General features: G+C 46.2%; 1 protein-coding gene across 3 annotated transcripts in view; it reads right to left on the bottom strand.

The window, feature by feature from the left end:
- Nucleotides 1-5,096: 5,096 nt before the first annotated feature.
- The window catches only part of LOC106605892 (sorting nexin-27), a 77,960-nt gene continuing 63,693 nt past the window's right edge, over nucleotides 5,097-19,363 (bottom strand). Inside the window, exons 9-13 of one of the 3 annotated variants that reach the window (XM_045698913.1) lie at nucleotides 9,253-9,402; nucleotides 8,955-9,083; nucleotides 8,778-8,837; nucleotides 6,017-6,079; nucleotides 5,097-5,885 (exon numbers count right to left, since the gene is read on the bottom strand). In XM_045698913.1, coding sequence (XP_045554869.1) covers nucleotides 5,841-5,885; nucleotides 6,017-6,079; nucleotides 8,778-8,837; nucleotides 8,955-9,083; nucleotides 9,253-9,402 — 447 coding nt within the window. In that variant the 3' untranslated portion in view covers nucleotides 5,097-5,840. The remainder of the gene's footprint in view (nucleotides 5,886-6,016; nucleotides 6,080-8,777; nucleotides 8,838-8,954; nucleotides 9,084-9,252; nucleotides 9,403-19,363) is intronic. The other 2 variants (XM_045698911.1, XM_045698922.1) reach the window with 2 other exon arrangements.

The following is a 19,363-nucleotide window of genomic DNA, read 5'->3' as shown; positions in this document are numbered from 1 at the left end:
ACCTCTGTGGGGTTCAGGACATATACCTCCTACTACACCACTGTTTAAACCTCTGTGGGGTTCAGGGTGTATACCTCCGTGTAGCTCCTACTACACCACTGTTTAAACCTCAGTGGGGTTCAGGGCGTATACCTCCGTGTAGCTCCTACTACACCACTGTTTAAACCTTTGTGGGGTTCAGGACGTATACCTCCTACTACACCACTGTTTAAACCTCTGTGGGGTTCAGGACATATACCTCCTACTACACCACTGTTTAAACCTCTGTGGGGTTCAGGGTGTATACCTCCGTGTAGCTCCTACTACACCACTGTTTAAACCTCTGTGGGGTTCAGGGCGTATACCTCCGTGTAGCTCCTACTACACCACTGTTTAAACCTCTGTGGGGTTCAGGACATATACCTCCTACTACACCACTGTTTAAACCTCTGTGGGAGGCAGGGCGTATACCTTCGTGTAGCTCCTACTACACCACTGTTTAAACCTCTGTGGGGTTCAGGACGTATACCTCCTACTACACCACTGTTTAAACCTCTGTGGGGGTTCAGGGCGTATACCTCCGTGTAGCTCCTACTACACCACTGTTTAAACCTCTGTGGGGCGCAGGGCGTATACCTCTGTGTAGCTCCTACTACACCACTGTTTAAACCTCTGTGGGGTTCAGGACGTATACCTCCGTGTAGCTCCTACTACACCACTGTTTAAACCTCTGTGGGGTTCAGGGCGTATACCTCCGTGTAGCTCCTACTACACCACTGTTTAAACCTCTGTGGGGTTCAGGGCGTATACCTCCGTGTAGCTCCTACTACACCACTGTTTAAACCTCTGTGGGGTTCAGGGCGTATACCTCCGTGTAGCTCCTACTACACCACTGTTTAAACCTCTGTGGGGTTCAGGACGTATACCTCCGTGTAGCTCCTACTACACCACTGTTTAAACCTCTGTGGGGCGCAGGGCGTATATCTCCGTGTAGCTCCTACTACACCACTGTTTAAACCTCTGTGGGGTTCAGGACGTATACCTCCGTGTTGCTCCTACTACACCACTGTTTAAACCTCTGTGGGGTTCAGGACGTATACCTCCGTGTAGCTCCTACTACACCACTGTTTAAACCTCTGTGGGGTTCAGGACGTATACCTCCGTGTAGCTCCTACTACACCACTGTTTAAACCTCTGTGGGGTTCAGGGCATATACCACCTACTACACCACTGTTTAAACCTCTGTGGGGTTCAGGACATATACCTCCTACTACACCACTGTTTAAACCTCTGTGGGGTTCAGGACGTATACCTCCGTGTAGCTCCTACTACACCACTGTTTAAACCTCTGTGGGGTTCAGGACGTATACCTCCGTGTAGCTCCTACTACACCACTGTTTAAACCTCTGTGGGGTTCAGGACATATACCTCCTACTACACCACTGTTTAAACCTCTGTGGGAGGCAGGGCGTATACCTTCGTGTAGCTCCTACTACACCACTGTTTAAACCTCTGTGGGGTTCAGGACGTATACCTCCTACTACACCACTGTTTAAACCTCTGTGGGGGTTCAGGGCGTATACCTCCGTGTAGCTCCTACTACACCACTGTTTAAACCTCTGTGGGGTTCAGGGTGTATACCTTCGTGTAGCTCCTACTACACCACTGTTTAAACCTCTGTGGGGTTCAGGACGTATACCTCCGTGTAGCTCCTACTACACCACTGTTTAAACCTCTGTGGGGTTCAGGACATATACCTCCTACTACACCACTGTTTAAACCTCTGTGGGGTTCAGGGCATATACCTCCTACTACACCACTGTTTAAACCTCTGTGGGGTTCAGGGCGTATACCTCCGTGTAGCTCCTACTACACCACTGTTTAAACCTCTGTGGGGCGCAGGGCGTATACCTCCGTGTAGCTCCTACTACACCACTGTTTAAACCTCTGTGGGGTTCAGGGTGTATACCTCTGTGTAGCTCCTACTACACCACTGTTTAAACCTCTGTGGGGTTCAGGACGTATACCTCCGTGTAGCTCCTACTACACCACTGTTTAAACCTCTGTGGGGTTCAGGACGTATACCTCCGTGTAGCTCCTACTACACCACTGTTTAAACCTCTGTGGGGTTCAGGACGTATACCTTCGTGTAGCTCCTACTACACCACTGTTTAAACCTCTGTGGGGTTCAGGACGTATACCTTCGTGTAGCTCCTACTACACTACTGTTTAAACCTCTGTGGGGTTCAGGGTGTATACCTTCGTGTAGCTCCTACTACACCACTGTTTAAACCTCTCTGGGATATGTGGGACGCTAGTGTCCCACCTCGACAACAGCCAGTAAAAATTGCAGGGCGCCAAATTCAAAACAGAAATCTCATAATTAAAATTCCTCAAACATACAAGTATTATACACCATTTTAAAGATAAAGTTCTTGTTAATCCAGCCACAGTGTCTGACTTCAAAAAGGCTTTACGGTGAAAGCATACCATACGATTATGTTAGGTCAGCGCTTAGTCACAAAATAAATCATACAGCCATTTTCCAGCCAAAGAGAGGAGTCACAAAAAGCAGAAATAGAGATAAAATTAATCATTAACCTTTGATGATCTCTTCATGTTACACAATAAATGTGTTTTGTTCGATAAAGTTCATATTTATATCCAAAAATCTCAGTTTACATTGGCGCGTTATGTTCAGTAACGTTTTGCCTACAAAACATCCGATGATTATGCAGAGAGCCACATTAATTTACAGAAATACTCATCATAAACTTTGATGAAAGATACAAGTGTTATGCATAGGATTATAGATAAACTTCTCCTTAATGCAATCGCTGTGTCAGATTTCAAAAAAGCTTTATGGTGAAAGCACACCATGCGATAATCTGAGCACAGCGCTCAGCCACCAAAACAAGCCATACAGATACCCGCCATGTTGTGGAGTCAACAAAAGTCAGAAATAGTGTTATAAATATTCACTTACCTTTGATGATCTTCATCTGAATGCACTCCCCAGGAATCGCAGTTCCACAATAAATGTTTGTTTTGTTCGATAAAGTTAATCTTTATGTCCAAATATCTCCTTTTCCCCCCGCGCGTTTAGTTCACTATTCTAAATGCACAAGGCGCAGGCACTAAGTCCAGATGAAAAGACATAAAAGTTCCATTACAGTTTGTAGAAACATGTCAAACGATGTATAGAATCAATCTTTAGTATGTTTTTATCACAAATATTCAATAATATTCCAACCGGACATTTCCTTTGTCTTTAGAAATGAAAGGGAACGGAGTTCGTGCCCACGGCTGCACGCGTGACTAAACTAAAGGCTTTCACCTGAGCCATCTGCTTAGAGTGCTCTTATTCGCTCCCCTTTCACAATAGAAGCCTGAAACAACTTCTAAAGACTGTTGACATCTAGTGGAAGCCATAGGAAGTGCAATCTGACCAAATTTAGACTGTATATTGGACAGGCAATCACTTGAAAAACTACAAACCTCAGATTTCCCACTTCCTGGTTGGATTTTCACCTGCCATATGAGTTCTGTTATACTCACAGACATCATTCAAACAGTTTTAGAAACTTCAGAGTGTTTTCTATCCAAATCTACTAATAATATGCATATCTTAGCTTCTGGGCCTGAGTAGCAGGCAGTTTACTCTGGGCACGCTTTTCATCCGAACGTGAAAATACTGCCCCCCAGCCCAAAGAGGTTAACCCTCTGTGGGGCGCAGGGCGTATACCTTCATGTAGCTCCTACTACACCACAGGGAAACCCTGCTGTAGTTTAACACTGCATTTAAAGATGTGTGTGGTGTTGCATCAACATCCAATGATAACATCCACCAGAGGATATTGAATCAGGTGTGTTTCTGCTTGGCTGGAGCAAAAGCCTTCACCCACACCGGCCCTCTGTTAGAATACTGGCCAGCCCTGTTCTATAGGAACTGATCTAGTGTTTCTCAGTGGGAGGGAGACCCCTGCAGGTCGTTCTGAGCACTGCAGCTTCTTCAGATACACAAGGACCAATATATCAATTGAACCAAAGATGCAGCTAAACCAACACCATAGACATATCCTACAGACTGACAATCACGGTGTGTTTTCCAAAGCATCACACTTTTTCTCAAGAACAGAAAGACACAAAACATGTAAACGAGATGCACTTCTGAGTTCAGTGTTATTTACAACCCAGTATAAATACAGTCTTCATGAGACCCCACGATCAGGCATCAGCAGAACAGAAAGCTTAGGCTAGCATAGAATGAATACATATTGAGCTTAACGTGGTCAACATCTTACAGGGTTCTTTTTGTGCTATTCTGTCCAATGTCTGAAATATCCACATTACAAATTATATATATATATATATATATATATATATATATATATATATATATATATATATATATATATATATATATATATATATATAGATATAGGAGGTACACAAAACACACAGGTGAAGTAAACATGTTCATTGTTCAGGTATCTGTCAAAATGGCAGAATACTTCCTGGGATCCAATTCATACATGATGAGCATTCTGTGTGTGTTTTTTTATGAGAAGGTTTTTGTATTAAAAAAATGGCTTCAGGGCAATTTCAGCATCTGTAAACCAAAACAGAACCAGCAGCTGAAACACACATACTATCCTTGGTTCTGCTCGGCCCAATACTCACACAAATAAAGGAAATGTATGGTCTCTCTCTCTAATAGTCTCTTCAGTAGATCTCTTTGAAATGGAGATAGTGGCTACAAACAGGAGATAATATCTATGTCAATATGTCTGTGTGGTTCATATGAGTCCAGTCTCTTATATCATGGGGCCGTTTCCCTCCGTCTGTCTAGACTCATTCTGGGAGTTCAGTTCAGAGTTGGGTTGTGTTTCTACCTCCAGGGTTCCAACCTAGACTCTCACAGCTCAGTCCATAATCAGTCCACACACACACACACACACACACACACACACACACACACACACACACACACACACACACACACACACACACACACACACACACACACACACACACACACACACACACACACACACTTCCTGTTTTTGAACTTTTCAGATGAGTCTCCTCAGTCCATCACCACCAGCCGTTTCCTCTTTTAGAACAGGTTGTTCCATCACCACCAGCCGTTTCCTCTTTTAGAACAGGTTGTTCCATCACCACCAGCCGTTTCCTCTTTTAGAACAGGTTGTTCCATCACCACCAGCCGTTTCCTCTTTTAGAACAGGTTCTGTTCCAGCATCTGTATCCCTCTTTTGTTCTCTTCTTCCACTGCACTCTGTTCCAGTCCAGAGCATTCCAAAGTGGCCACAAAACACCCAATGGCCTTGCACGTGTCAAATCCCTTGTCCAATATCGTCCCAGAGAACCATCTCCTTCATCCAATCCCACCACAAGCCAATAGTCACAGGTCTCCATGGAGTTTTGACCAAAGAGGTGATGTGATGTATGAAGGCATGTATCTAAGTCTTTAGAGTTATTTATTCACCTGTACAAAACTGCTATATGTTTCCACTGTAGCTTCCTGTTGTCTTGTCTAGTGGGTTTATATCGTGTGGTTGGGTTGTATTCAAGGGTTCATGGTGAATAACAGCTTAAGTTGTAGTGTGCATCGTTGTTTCTCCTTCAGACAGTCCAGAAGTTGTTCATTTGTAGTTTGATGGTGTTTAGTGGTTGTTGATCTGTAGTTGCTGTTATTGGTATGTAGAAGTTGTAGTTTGTTGGTTTGTAGTTGGTGTAGTAGTAGTTGTGTGAGGACAGGTAGTGGTGGTAGTTCAGGCCGAGCCAGACCAGAGCGATGGATGGAGGAGAGCATGTTTAGGAGGTGATGATCTCTCCTCCTAGGTGCCTCCATCCCTTCTGTGTCTCAACAGCTGGAAGATATTCTGAAACAGACACAGGGCTCAGGAAATGACAACATGCGCAGGCTGGCAGAAATGCACACGCACAATCGCATACACACACACTCTCACACAGGCCCAGGCCGCTGCTGCACCAGAGGCAGGCAACGCCTTACCTTGCTACACATACCATCTTTACTGCAGTTCTTATTGTCTTTATCCACATCCTCCTCTTCCACCTGGAGACACACAATATGTTCATCAAACAATATCACTGGACAACATTCCCAGAATATTAGCCAGTGAAATGTGCACCATAAGACTGCTGGTTAGCCAGTAGATGGCAGTATAGGACTGCTGGTTAGCCAGTACATGGCAGGATAAGACTGCTGGTTAACCAGTAGACAGTACATGGCAGTATAAGATTGCTGGTTAGCCAGTAGACAGTATATGGCAGTATAAGACTGCTGGTTGACCAGTACATGGCAGCATAAGACTGCTGATTAGCCAGGAGACAGTACATGCCAGTATAAGACTGCTGGTTAGCCAGTACATGGCAGAATAAGACTGCTGGTTAGTCAGTACATGGCAGCATAAGACTGCTGGTTAGCCAGTAGACAGTACATGGCAGCATAAGACTGCCGGTTAGCCAGTAGACAGTACATGGCAGCATAAGACTGCCGGTTAGCCAGTAGACAGTACATGGCAGCATAAGACTGCCGGTTAGCCAGTAGACAGTACATGGCAGCATAAGACTGCCGGTTAGCCAGTAGACAGTACATGGCAGCATAAGACTGCCGGTTAGCCAGTAGACAGTACATGGCAGCATAAGACTGCCGGTTAGCCAGTAGACAGTACATGGCAGCATAAGACTGCCGGTTAGCCAGTAGACAGTACATGGCAGCATAAGACTGCCGGTTAGCCAGTAGACAGTACATGGCAGCATAAGACTGCCGGTTAGCCAGTAGACAGTACATGGCAGCATAAAACTGCTGGTTAGCCAGTAGACAGTACATGGCAGTATAAGAGTGCTGGTTAGCCAGTAGACAGTACATGGCAGTATAAGACTGCTGGTTAGCCAGTAGACAGTACATGGCAGTATAAGACGGCTGGTTAGCCAGTAGACAGTACATGGCAGTATAAGACTGCTGGTTAGCCAGTAGACAGTACATGGCAGTATAAGACTGCTGGTTAGCCAGTAGACAGTACATGGCAGTATAATACAGTACATGGCACCATAAGACTGCTGGTTAGCCAGTAGACAGTACATGGCAGTATAAGACAGTACATGGCAGTATAAGACTGCCGGTTAGCCAGTAGACAGTACATGGCAGTATAAGACTGCTGGTTAGCCAGTAGACAGTACATGGCAGTATAAGACTGCTGGTTAGCCAGTAGACAGTACATGGCAGCATAAGACTGCCGGTTAGCCAGTAGACAGAACATGGCAGCATAAGACTGCCGGTTAGCCAGTAGACAGTACAGGGCAGCATAAGACTGCTGGTTAGCCAGTAGACAGTACATGGCAGCATAAGACTGCCGGTTAGCCAGTAGACAGTACATGGCAGCATAAGACTGCCGGTTAGCCAGTAGACAGTACATGGCAGCATAAGACTGCTGGTTAGCCAGTAGACAGTACATGGCAGCATAAGACTGCTGGTTAGCCAGTAGACAGTACATGGCAGTATAAGACTGCTGGTTAGCCAGTAGACAGTACATGGCAGCATAAGACTGCCGGTTAGCCAGTAGACAGTACATGCCAGTATAAGACTGCTGATTAGCCAGTACATGGCAGAATAAGACTGCTGGTTAGTCAGTACATGGCAGCATAAGACTGCTGGTTAGCCAGTAGACAGTACATGGCAGTATAAGACTGCTGGTTAGCCAGTAGACAGAACATGGCAGTATAAGACTGCTGGTTAGCCAGTAGACAGTACATGGCAGTATAAGACTGCTGGTTAGCCAGTAGACAGTTCATGGCACCATAAGACCGCTGGTTAACCAGTAGACAGTACATGGCAGCATAAGACCGCTGGTTAACCAGTAGACAGTACATGGAACTATAAGACTGCTGGTTAGCCAGTAGACAGTACATGGCAGTATAAGACTGCTGGTTAGCCAGTAGACAGTACATGGCACCATAAGACTGCTGGTTAGCCAGTAGACAGTACATGGCAGCATAAGACTGCTGGTTGCCAGTAGACTGTACATGGCAGTATAAGACTGCTGGTTAGCCAGTAGACAGTACATGGCAGTATAAGACTGCTGGTTAGCCGGTAGACAGTACATGGCACCATAAGACTGCTGGTTAACCAGTAGACAGTACATGGCAGTATAAGACTGCTGGTTAGCCAGTAGACAGCACTTGGCAGTATAAGACTGCTGGTTAGCCGGTAGACAGCACATGGCAGTATAAGACTGCTGGTTAGCCAGTAGACAGCACATGGCAGTATAAGACTGCTGGTTAGCCAGTAGACAGCACATGGCAGTATAAGACTGCTGGTTAGCCAGTAGACAGCACATGGCAGTATTAGACTGCTGGTTAGCCAGTAGACAGTACATGGCAGTATTAGACTGCTGGTTAGCCAGTAGACAGTACATGGCAGTATTAGACTGCTGGTTAGCCAGTAGACAGTACATGGCAGTATTAGACTGCTGGTTAGCCAGTAGACAGTACATGGCAGTATAAGACTGCTGGTTAGCCAGTAGACAGTACATGGCAGTATAAGAGTGCTGGTTAGCCAGTAGACAGCACATGGCAGTATAAGACTGCTGGTTAGCCAGTAGACAGTACATGGCAGTATAAGACTGCTGGTTAGCCAGTAGACAGTACATGGCAGTATAAGACTGCTGGTTAGCCAGTAGACAGTACATGGCAGCATAAGACTGCTGGTTAGCCAGTAGACAGTACATGGCAGTATACAACCCTCTTCTCACCTCTTTCCTCCACTTGAGTTCACAGAAGACTCTCTCAACGCACTCATGCAGGTAGTTGAACTGGACACAGGACACAGCACAACAAAGGGTTAACTCTCTGCACATTGATACATCATGTTCAGACATTCGTTGGGACTCTCAAAGGGTGTGTGTACTGCAAGTGTGTGTGAGACTCACGTAGGGAGTGAAGATCTTGACCCAGCGAGGTTTCTTGTCTCCCCTGGCGTACTCGAAGCAGAAGGCCATGCCCTCCTCATCAGTGTCCCATCGCTGCATCTCCACCCACTCAAACACGATCACCTGGTTCTGTTATAGAGAGAGACAGGGTCAACACACACACACACACACACACACACACACACACACACACACACACACACACACACACACACACACACACACACACACACACACACACACACACACACACACACACACACACACACACACACACACACACAGCAGTTTTCCGTACCTCTAGCGTTCCCTCCTCTGTGCAGGCATGCAGTTTAAAGTGGTGTATGCTGATGGCTGTGATGACGTGGCCTTTGCGTCGGGAGTCACAGGAGCAGTGTGGGAAGATGATCTCATTGTAGCCGTCACAGCCCCGTAACATACTGAGATACTGGGGGAAAGAACATTTAGGGGGTCAGACAACTGCTTCTACAAACCATCCTATGTTCCATGTCTATTTGGTCATATGTGCCATGTATATACCAAGTCTTACGCTACACGTACTAGTTCATTCCATCTATTACAACCTCACCCTTAACCAGAATGGAAGACCAGTCATGTACTAGTTCATTCCATCTATTACAACCTTACCCTTAACCAGAATGGAAGACCAGTCATGTACTAGTTCATTCCATCTATTACAACCTCACCCTTAACCAGAATGGAAGACCAGTCATGTACTAGTTCATTCCCATCTATTACAACCTCACCCTTAACCAGAATGGAAGACCAGTCATGTACTAGTTCATTCCCATCTATTACAACCTCACCCTTAACCAGAATGGAAGACCAGTCATGTACTAGTTCATTCCCATCTATTACAACCTCACCCTTAACCAGAATGGAAGACCAGTCATGTACTAGTTCATTCCCATCCATTACAACCTCACCCTTAACCAGAATGGAAGACCAGTCATGTACTAGTTCATTCCATCTATTACAACCTTACCCTTAACCAGAATGGAAGACCAGTCATGTACTAGTTCATTCCATCTATTACAACCTCACCCTTAACCAGAATGGAAGACCAGTCATGTACTAGTTCATTCCCATCTATTACAACCTCACCCTTAACCAGAATGGAAGACCAGTCATGTACTAGTTCATTCCATCTATTACAACCTCACCCTTAACCAGAATGGAAGACCAGTCATGTACTAGTTCATCCCATCCATTACAACCTCACCCTTAACCAGAATGGAAGACCAGTCATCTATTACAACCTTACCCTTAAAACCTGTTAGGGCTAGGGGGCAGTATTGACACGGCTGGATAAAAAACATACCCGATTTAATCTGGTTACCACTCCTACCCAGTAACTAGAATATGCATATACTTATTACATATGGATAGAAAACACCCTAAAGTTTCTAAAACTGTTTGAATGGTGTCTGTGAGTATAACAGAACTCAAATGGCAGGTCAAAACCTGAGAGATTCCTTTACAGGAAGTGGCCTGTCTGACCATTTCTTGAACTTCTTTTCCATCTCTATCTTTTACTAAGGATCTCTGCTCTAACGTGACACTTCCTACGTCGTCCATAGGCATTCAGAGCCCGGGAAAAAACAGAATGTCGTCATCCCAGCCCCAGGCTGAAACACATTATCGCCTTTCTCAAGTGGCCGATCAAGGGACTCTGGGCTTAGGCGCGTGACCCGACCGCCCCCGCCTTTGTGATTTTTTCCTCTGTTTGCCGAAAAGGAGATTCCCTGTCGGAATATTATCGCTTTTCTACGAGAAAAATGGGGTAAAAATGGACTTTAAACAGCGGTTGACATGTATCGAAGTACGGTAATGGAATATTTAGAATTTTTTTGTCACGAATTGCGCCATGCGCACGACCCTTCTTTACCATTTTGGATAGTGTCTGGAACGCACGAACAAATCGCCGCTATTCGGATATAACGATGGATTATTTTGGACCAAACCAACATTTGTTATTGAAGTAGCAGTCCTGGGAGTGCATTCTGACGAAGACAACAAAAGGTAATCAAACTTTTATAATAGTAAATATGATTATGGTGAGTGCTAAACTTGCCGGGTGTCTAAATAGCTAGCCCGTGATGCCTGGGCTATGTACTTAGAATATTGCAAAATGTGCTTTCACCAAAAAGCTATTTTAAAATCGGACATATCGAGTGCATAGAGGAGGTCTGTATCTATAATTCTTAAAATAATTGTTATGCTTTTTGTGAACGTTTATCGTGAGTAATTTAGTAAAATGTTAGCGAATTCCCCGGAAGTTTGCGGGGGGTATGCTAGTTCTGAACGTCACATGCTAATGTAAAAAGCTGGTTTTTGATATAAATATGAACTTGATTGAACAAAACATGCATGTATTGTATAACATAATGTCCTAGGGTTGTCATCTGATGAAGATCATCAAAGGTGAGTGCTGCATTTAGCTGTCTTCTGGGTTTTGGTGACATTATATGCTTGCTTGAAAAATGGGTGTCTGATTATTTCTGGCTTGGTACTCTGCTGACATAATCTAATGTTTTGCTTTCGTTGGAAAACCTTTTTGAAATCGGACAGTGTGGTTAGATTAACGAGAGTCTTGTCTTTAAATAGCTGTAAAATAGTCATATGTTTGAGAAATTGAAGTAATAGGATTATTAAGGTTTTGAAAATCGCGCCACAGGCTTCAAGTGGCTGTTACGTAGGTGGGACGAATTCGTCCCGCCTAGCCCATAGAGGTTAACCAGAATGGAAGACCAGTCATGTACTAGTTAATTCCATCTATTACAACCTCACCCTTAACCAGAATGGAAGACCAGTCATGTACTAGTTCATTCCATCTATTACAACCTTACCCTTAACCAGAATGGAAGACCAGTCATGTACTCCCCAATAAAGGCCATGCAGTCAAAACGTGTCAGAGATTTTAAACTTTGTTTCCATTGAACAAGCCATACAAAAAAGGCATTTTATTTATTTATTATCTGAAGAGGGCCTTGGTCCTGCTTTCTTTTTGACAGTAATGTACTGTACTTGCTCATTAGTTGTGACAGTAACGACTGTTGTAGCATGGCCATCTAGTGACTAGCAGAGAGAGAGAGAGAGACACTAACCATGGCCATCTAGTGACTAGCAGAGAGAGACACTAACCATGGCCATCTAGTGACTAGCAGAGAGAGAGAGACACTAACCATGGCCATCTAGTGACTAGCAGAGAGAGAGAGACACTAACCATGGCCATCTAGTGACTAGCAGAGAGAGAGAGAGACACTAACCATGGCCATCTAGTGACTAGCAGAGAGAGAGAGAGAGACACTAACCATGGCCATCTAGTGACTAGCAGAGAGAGAGAGAGACACTAACCATGGCCATCTAGTGACTAGCAGAGAGAGAGAGAGACACTAACCATGGCCATCTAGTGACTAGCAGAGAGAGAGAGAGACACTAACCATGGCCATCTAGTGACTAGCAGAGAGAGAGAGAGAGAGACACTAACCATGGCCATCTAGTGACTAGCAGAGAGAGAGACACTAACCATGGCCATCTAGTGACTAGCAGAGAGAGAGAGAGAGAGAGAGAGACACTAACCATGGCCATCTAGTGACTAGCAGAGAGAGAGAGAGAGAGACACTAACCATGGCCATCTAGTGACTAGCAGAGAGAGAGAGAGAGAGACACTAACCATGGCCATCTAGTGACTAGCAGAGAGAGAGAGAGAGACACTAACCATGGCCATCTAGTGACTAGCAGAGAGAGAGAGAGAGACACTAACCATGGCCATCTAGTGACTAGCAGAGAGAGAGAGACTAACCATGGCCATCTAGTGACTAGCAGAGAGAGAGAGAGAACACTAACCATGGCCATCTAGTGACTAGCAGAGAGAGAGAGAGAGACACTAACCATGGCCATCTAGTGACTAGCAGAGAGAGAGAGAGAGAGAGACACTAACCATGGCCATCTAGTGACTAGCAGAGAGAGAGAGAGAGACACTAACCATGGCCATCTAGTGACTAGCAGAGAGAGAGAGAGAGACACTAACCATGACCATCTAGTGACTAGCAGAGAGAGAGAGACACTAACCATGGCCATCTAGTGACTAGCAGAGAGAGAGAGAGAGACACTAACCATGGCCATCTAGTGACTAGCAGAGAGAGAGACACTAACCATGGCCATCTAGTGACTAGCAGAGAGAGAGAGAGAACACTAACCATGGCCATCTAGTGACTAGCAGAGAGAGAGAGAGAGACACTAACCATGGCCATCTAGTGACTAGCAGAGAGAGAGAGAGAACACTAACCATGGCCATCTAGTGACTAGCAGAGAGAGAGAGAGACACTAACCATGGCCATCTAGTGACTAGCAGAGAGAGAGAGAGACACTAACCATGGCCATCTAGTGACTAGCAGAGAGAGAGAGAGACACTAACCATGGCCATCTAGTGACTAGCAGAGAGAGAGAGAGACACTAACCATGGCCATCTAGTGACTAGCAGAGAGAGAGAGAGAGCACTAACCATGGCCATCTAGTGACTAGCAGAGAGAGAGAGACACTAACCATGGCCATCTAGTGACTAGCAGAGAGAGAGAGAGACACTAACCATGGCCATCTAGTGACTAGCAGAGAGAGAGAGAGACACTAACCATGGCCATCTAGTGACTAGCAGAGAGAGAGAGAGACACTAACCATGGCCATCTAGTGACTAGCAGAGAGAGAGAGAGACACTAACCATGGCCATCTAGTGACTAGCAGAGAGAGAGAGAGAGAGAGAGAGAGAGAGAGAGAGAGAGAGAGAGAGAGAGACACTAACCATGGCCATCTAGTGACTAGCAGAGAGAGAGACACTAACCATGGCCATCTAGTGACTAGCAGAGAGAGAGAGAGACACTAACCATGGCCATCTAGTGACTAGCAGAGAGAGAGAGACACTAACCATGGCCATCTAGTGACTAGCAGAGAGAGAGACTAACCATGGCCATCTAGTGACTAGCAGAGAGAGAGAGAGACACTAACCATGGCCATCTAGTGACTAGCAGAGAGAGAGAGAGACACTAACCATGGCCATCTAGTGACTAGCAGAGAGAGAGAGAGACACTAACCATGGCCATCTAGTGACTAGCAGAGAGAGAGAGAGAGACACTAACCATGGCCATCTAGTGACTAGCAGAGAGAGAGAGAGACACTAACCATGGCCATCTAGTGACTAGCAGAGAGAGAGAGAGACACTAACCATGGCCATCTAGTGACTAGCAGAGAGAGAGAGAGAGACACTAACCATGGCCATCTAGTGACTAGCAGAGAGAGAGAGAGACACTAACCATGGCCATCTAGTGACTAGCAGAGAGAGAGAGACACTAACCATGGCCATCTAGTGACTAGCAGAGAGAGAGAGAGAGACACTAACCATGGCCATCTAGTGACTAGCAGAGAGAGAGAGAGACACTAACCATGGCCATCTAGTGACTAGCAGAGAGAGAGAGAGACACTAACCATGGCCATCTAGTGACTAGCAGAGAGAGAGAGAGACACTAACCATGGCCATCTAGTGACTAGCAGAGAGAGAGAGAGACACTAACCATGGCCATCTAGTGACTAGCAGAGAGAGAGAGAGACACTAACCATGGCCATCTAGTGACTAGCAGAGAGAGAGAGAGACACTAACCATGGCCATCTAGTGACTAGCAGAGAGAGAGAGAGACACTAACCATGGCCATCTAGTGACTAGCAGAGAGAGAGAGAGACACTAACCATGGCCATCTAGTGACTAGCAGAGAGAGAGAGAGACACTAACCATGGCCATCTAGTGACTAGCAGAGAGAGAGAGACACTAACCATGGCCATCTAGTGACTAGCAGAGAGAGAGAGAGACACTAACCATGGCCATCTAGTGACTAGCAGAGAGAGAGAGAGAGACACTAACCATGGCCATCTAGTGACTAGCAGAGAGAGAGAGAGACACTAACCATGGCCATCTAGTGACTAGCAGAGAGAGAGAGAGAGACACCGATCTAGTGACTGTAGAGAGAGAGAGAGAGACACTAACCATGGCCATCTAGTGACTAGCAGAGAGAGAGAGAGAGACACTAACCATGGCCATCTAGTGACTAGCAGAGAGAGAGAGAGACACTAACCATGGCCATCTAGTGACTAGCAGAGAGAGAGAGAGAGAGACACTAACCATGGCCATCTAGTGACTAGCAGAGAGAGAGAGAGAACACTAACCATGGCCATCTAGTGACTAGCAGAGAGAGAGAGAGACACTAACCATGGCCATCTAGTGACTAGCAGAGAGAGAGAGAGAGACACTAACCATGGCCATCTAGTGACTAGCAGAGAGAGAGAGAGAGACACTAACCATGGCCATCTAGTGACTAGCAGAGAGAGAGAGAGAGAACACTAACCATGGCCATCTAGTGACTAGCAGAGAGAGAGAGAGCACTAACCATGGCCATCTAGTGACTAGCAGAGAGAGAGAGAGAGAGACACTAACCATGGCCATCTAGTGACTAGCAGAGAGAGAGAGAGAAGACACTAACCATGGCCATCTAGTGACTAGCAGAGAGAGAGAGAGAAGCACTAACCATGGCCATCTAGTGACTAGCAGAGAGAGAGAGAGAGACACTAACCATGGCCATCTAGTGACTAGCAGAGAGAGAGAGAGAACACTAACCATGGCCATCTAGTGACTAGCAGAGAGAGAGAGAGACACTAACCATGGCCATCTAGTGACTAGCAGAGAGAGAGAGAGAGACACTAACCATGGCCATCTAGTGACTAGCAGAGAGAGAGAGAACACTAACCATGGCCATCTAGTGACTAGCAGAGAGAGAGAGAGACACTAACCATGGCCATCTAGTGACTAGCAGAGAGAGAGAGAGAGCACTAACCATGGCCATCTAGTGACTAGCAGAGAGAGAGAGAGCACTAACCATGGCCATCTAGTGACTAGCAGAGAGAGAGAGAGAGACACTAACCATGGCCATCTAGTGACTAGCAGAGAGAGAGAAGACACTAACCATGGCCATCTAGTGACTAGCAGAGAGAGAGAGAGAGAGACACTAACCATGGCCATCTAGTGACTAGCAGAGAGAGAGAGAGACACTAACCATGGCCATCTAGTGACTAGCAGAGAGAGAGAGAGAGACACTAACCATGGCCATCTAGTGACTAGCAGAGAGAGAGAGAGAAGACACTAACCATGGCCATCTAGTGACTAGCAGAGAGAGAGAGAGAGACACTAACCATGGCCATCTAGTGACTAGCAGAGAGAGAGAGAGAACACTAACCATGGCCATCTAGTGACTAGCAGAGAGAGAGAGAGAGAGACACTAACCATGGCCATCTAGTGACTAGCAGAGAGAGAGAGAGACACTAACCATGGCCATCTAGTGACTAGCAGAGAGAGAGAGAGAGAGAGCACTAACCATGGCCATCTAGTGACTAGCAGAGAGAGAGAGAGAGAGACACTAACCATGGCCATCTAGTGACTAGCAGAGAGAGAGAGAGAGACACTAACCATGGCCATCTAGTGACTAGCAGAGAGAGAGAGAGAGAGACACTAACCATGGCCATCTAGTGACTAGCAGAGAGAGAGAGAGAGCACTAACCATGGCCATCTAGTGACTAGCAGAGAGAGAGAGAGACACTAACCATGGCCATCTAGTGACTAGCAGAGAGAGAGAGAGAGAGACACTAACCATGGCCATCTAGTGACTAGCAGAGAGAGAGAGAGAGACACTAACCATGGCCATCTAGTGACTAGCAGAGAGAGAGAGAGAGAGAGAGACACTAACCATGGCCATCTAGTGACTAGCAGAGAGAGAGAGAGAGACACTAACCATGGCCATCTAGTGACTAGCAGAGAGAGAGAGAGAGACACTAACCATGGCCATCTAGTGACTAGCAGAGAGAGAGAGAGAGCACTAACCATGGCCATCTAGTGACTAGCAGAGAGAGAGAGAGACACTAACCATGGCCATCTAGTGACTAGCAGAGAGAGAGAGAGAGACACTAACCATGGCCATCTAGTGACTAGCAGAGAGAGAGAGAGACACTAACCATGGCCATCTAGTGACTAGCAGAGAGAGAGAGAGAGACACTAACCATGGCCATCTAGTGACTAGCAGAGAGAGAGACACTAACCATGGCCATCTAGTGACTAGCAGAGAGAGAGAGAGAGCACTAACCATGGCCATCTAGTGACTAGCAGAGAGAGAGAGAGAGACACTAACCATGGCCATCTAGTGACTAGCAGAGAGAGAGAGAGACACTAACCATGGCCATCTAGTGACTAGCAGAGAGAGAGAGAGAGACACTAACCATGGCCATCTAGTGACTAGCAGAGAGAGAGAGACACTAACCATGGCCATCTAGTGACTAGCAGAGAGAGAGAGAAGACACTAACCATGGCCATCTAGTGACTAGCAGAGAGAGAGAGAGAGAGAGACACTAACCATGGCCATCTAGTGACTAGCAGAGAGAGAGAGAGAGCACTAACCATGGCCATCTAGTGACTAGCAGAGAGAGAGAGAGAGACACTAACCATGGCCATCTAGTGACTAGCAGAGAGAGAGAGAGAGACACTAACCATGGCCATCTAGTGACTAGCAGAGAGAGAGAGAGAGACACTAACCATGGCCATCTAGTGACTAGCAGAGAGAGAGAGAGAGACACTAACCATGGCCATCTAGTGACTAGCAGAGAGAGAGAGAGACACTAACCATGGCCATCTAGTGACTAGCAGAGAGAGAGAGAGAGAGACACTAACCATGGCCATCTAGTGACTAGCAGAGAGAGAGAGAGAGAGACACTAACCATGGCCATCTAGTGACTAGCAGAGAGAGAGAGAGAGACACTAACCATGGCCATCTAGTGACTAGCAGAGAGAGAGAGAGAGACACTAACCATGGCCATCTAGTGACTAGCAGAGAGAGAGAGAGAGAGACACTAACCATGGCCATCTAGTGACTAGCAGAGAGAGAGAGAGAGACACTAACCATGGCCATCTAGTGACTAGCAGAGAGAGAGAGAGACACTAACCATGGCCATCTAGTGACTAGCAGAGAGAGAGAGAGAACACTAACCATGGCCATCTAGTGACTAGCAGAGAGAGAGAGAGAACACTAACCATGGCCATCTAGTGACTAGCAGAGAGAGAGAGAGAGACACTAACCATGGCCATCTAGTGACTAGCAGAGAGAGAGAGAGAGACACTAACCATGGCCATCTAGTGACTAGCAGAGAGAGAGAGAGACACTAACCATGGCCATCTAGTGACTAGCAGAGAGAGAGAGAGAGACACTAACCATGGCCATCTAGTGACTAGCAGAGAGAGAGAGAGAGACACTAACCATGGCCATCTAGTGACTAGCAGAGAGAGAGAGAGACACTAACCATGGCCATCTAGTGACTAGCAGAGAGAGAGAGAGAAGCACTAACCATGGCCATCTAGTGACTAGCAGAGAGAGAGAGAGAGACACTAACCATGGCCATCTAGTGACTAGCAGAGAGAGAGAGAGAGACACTAACCATGGCCATCTAGTGACTAGCAGAGAGAGAGAGAGACACTAACCATGGCCATCTAGTGACTAGCAGAGAGAGAGAGAGACACTAACCATGGCCATCTAGTGACTAGCAGAGAGAGAGAGAGAGACACTAACCATGGCCATCTAGTGACTAGCAGAGAGAGAGAGAGAGAGAGAGAGAGACACTAACCATGGCCATCTAGTGACTAGCAGAGAGAGAGAGAGAGACACTAACCATGGCCATCTAGTGACTAGCAGAGAGAGAGAGAGAGAACACTAACCATGGCCATCTAGTGACTAGCAGAGAGAGAGAGAGACACTAACCATGGCCATCTAGTGACTAGCAGAGAGAGAGAGAGACACTAACCATGGCCATCTAGTGACTAGCAGAGAGAGAGAGAGAGACACTAACCATGGCCATCTAGTGACTAGCAGAGAGAGAGAGAGAGACACTAACCATGGCCATCTAGTGACTAGCAGAGAGAGAGAGAGACACTAACCATGGCCATCTAGTGACTAGCAGAGAGAGAGAGAGACACTAACCATGGCCATCTAGTGACTAGCAGAGAGAGAGAGAGAGACACTAACCATGGCCATCTAGTGACTAGCAGAGAGAGAGAGAGAGACACTAACCATGGCCATCTAGTGACTAGCAGAGAGAGAGAGAGACACTAACCATGGCCATCTAGTGACTAGCAGAGAGAGAGAGAGAGAGACACTAACCATGGCCATCTAGTGACTAGCAGAGAGAGAGAGAGAGACACTAACCATGGCCATCTAGTGACTAGCAGAGAGAGAGAGAGACACTAACCATGGCCATCTAGTGACTAGCAGAGAGAGAGAGAGAGCACTAACCATGGCCATCTAGTGACT

This window comes from Salmo salar, chromosome ssa02 (genome assembly GCF_905237065.1).
Source record: "Salmo salar chromosome ssa02, Ssal_v3.1, whole genome shotgun sequence".
NCBI classification, from domain to species: domain Eukaryota; kingdom Metazoa; phylum Chordata; class Actinopteri; order Salmoniformes; family Salmonidae; genus Salmo; species Salmo salar.
The sequence above is the reverse complement of the archived record's forward strand: the minus strand, read 5'-3'. Positions and strand labels throughout refer to the sequence as shown.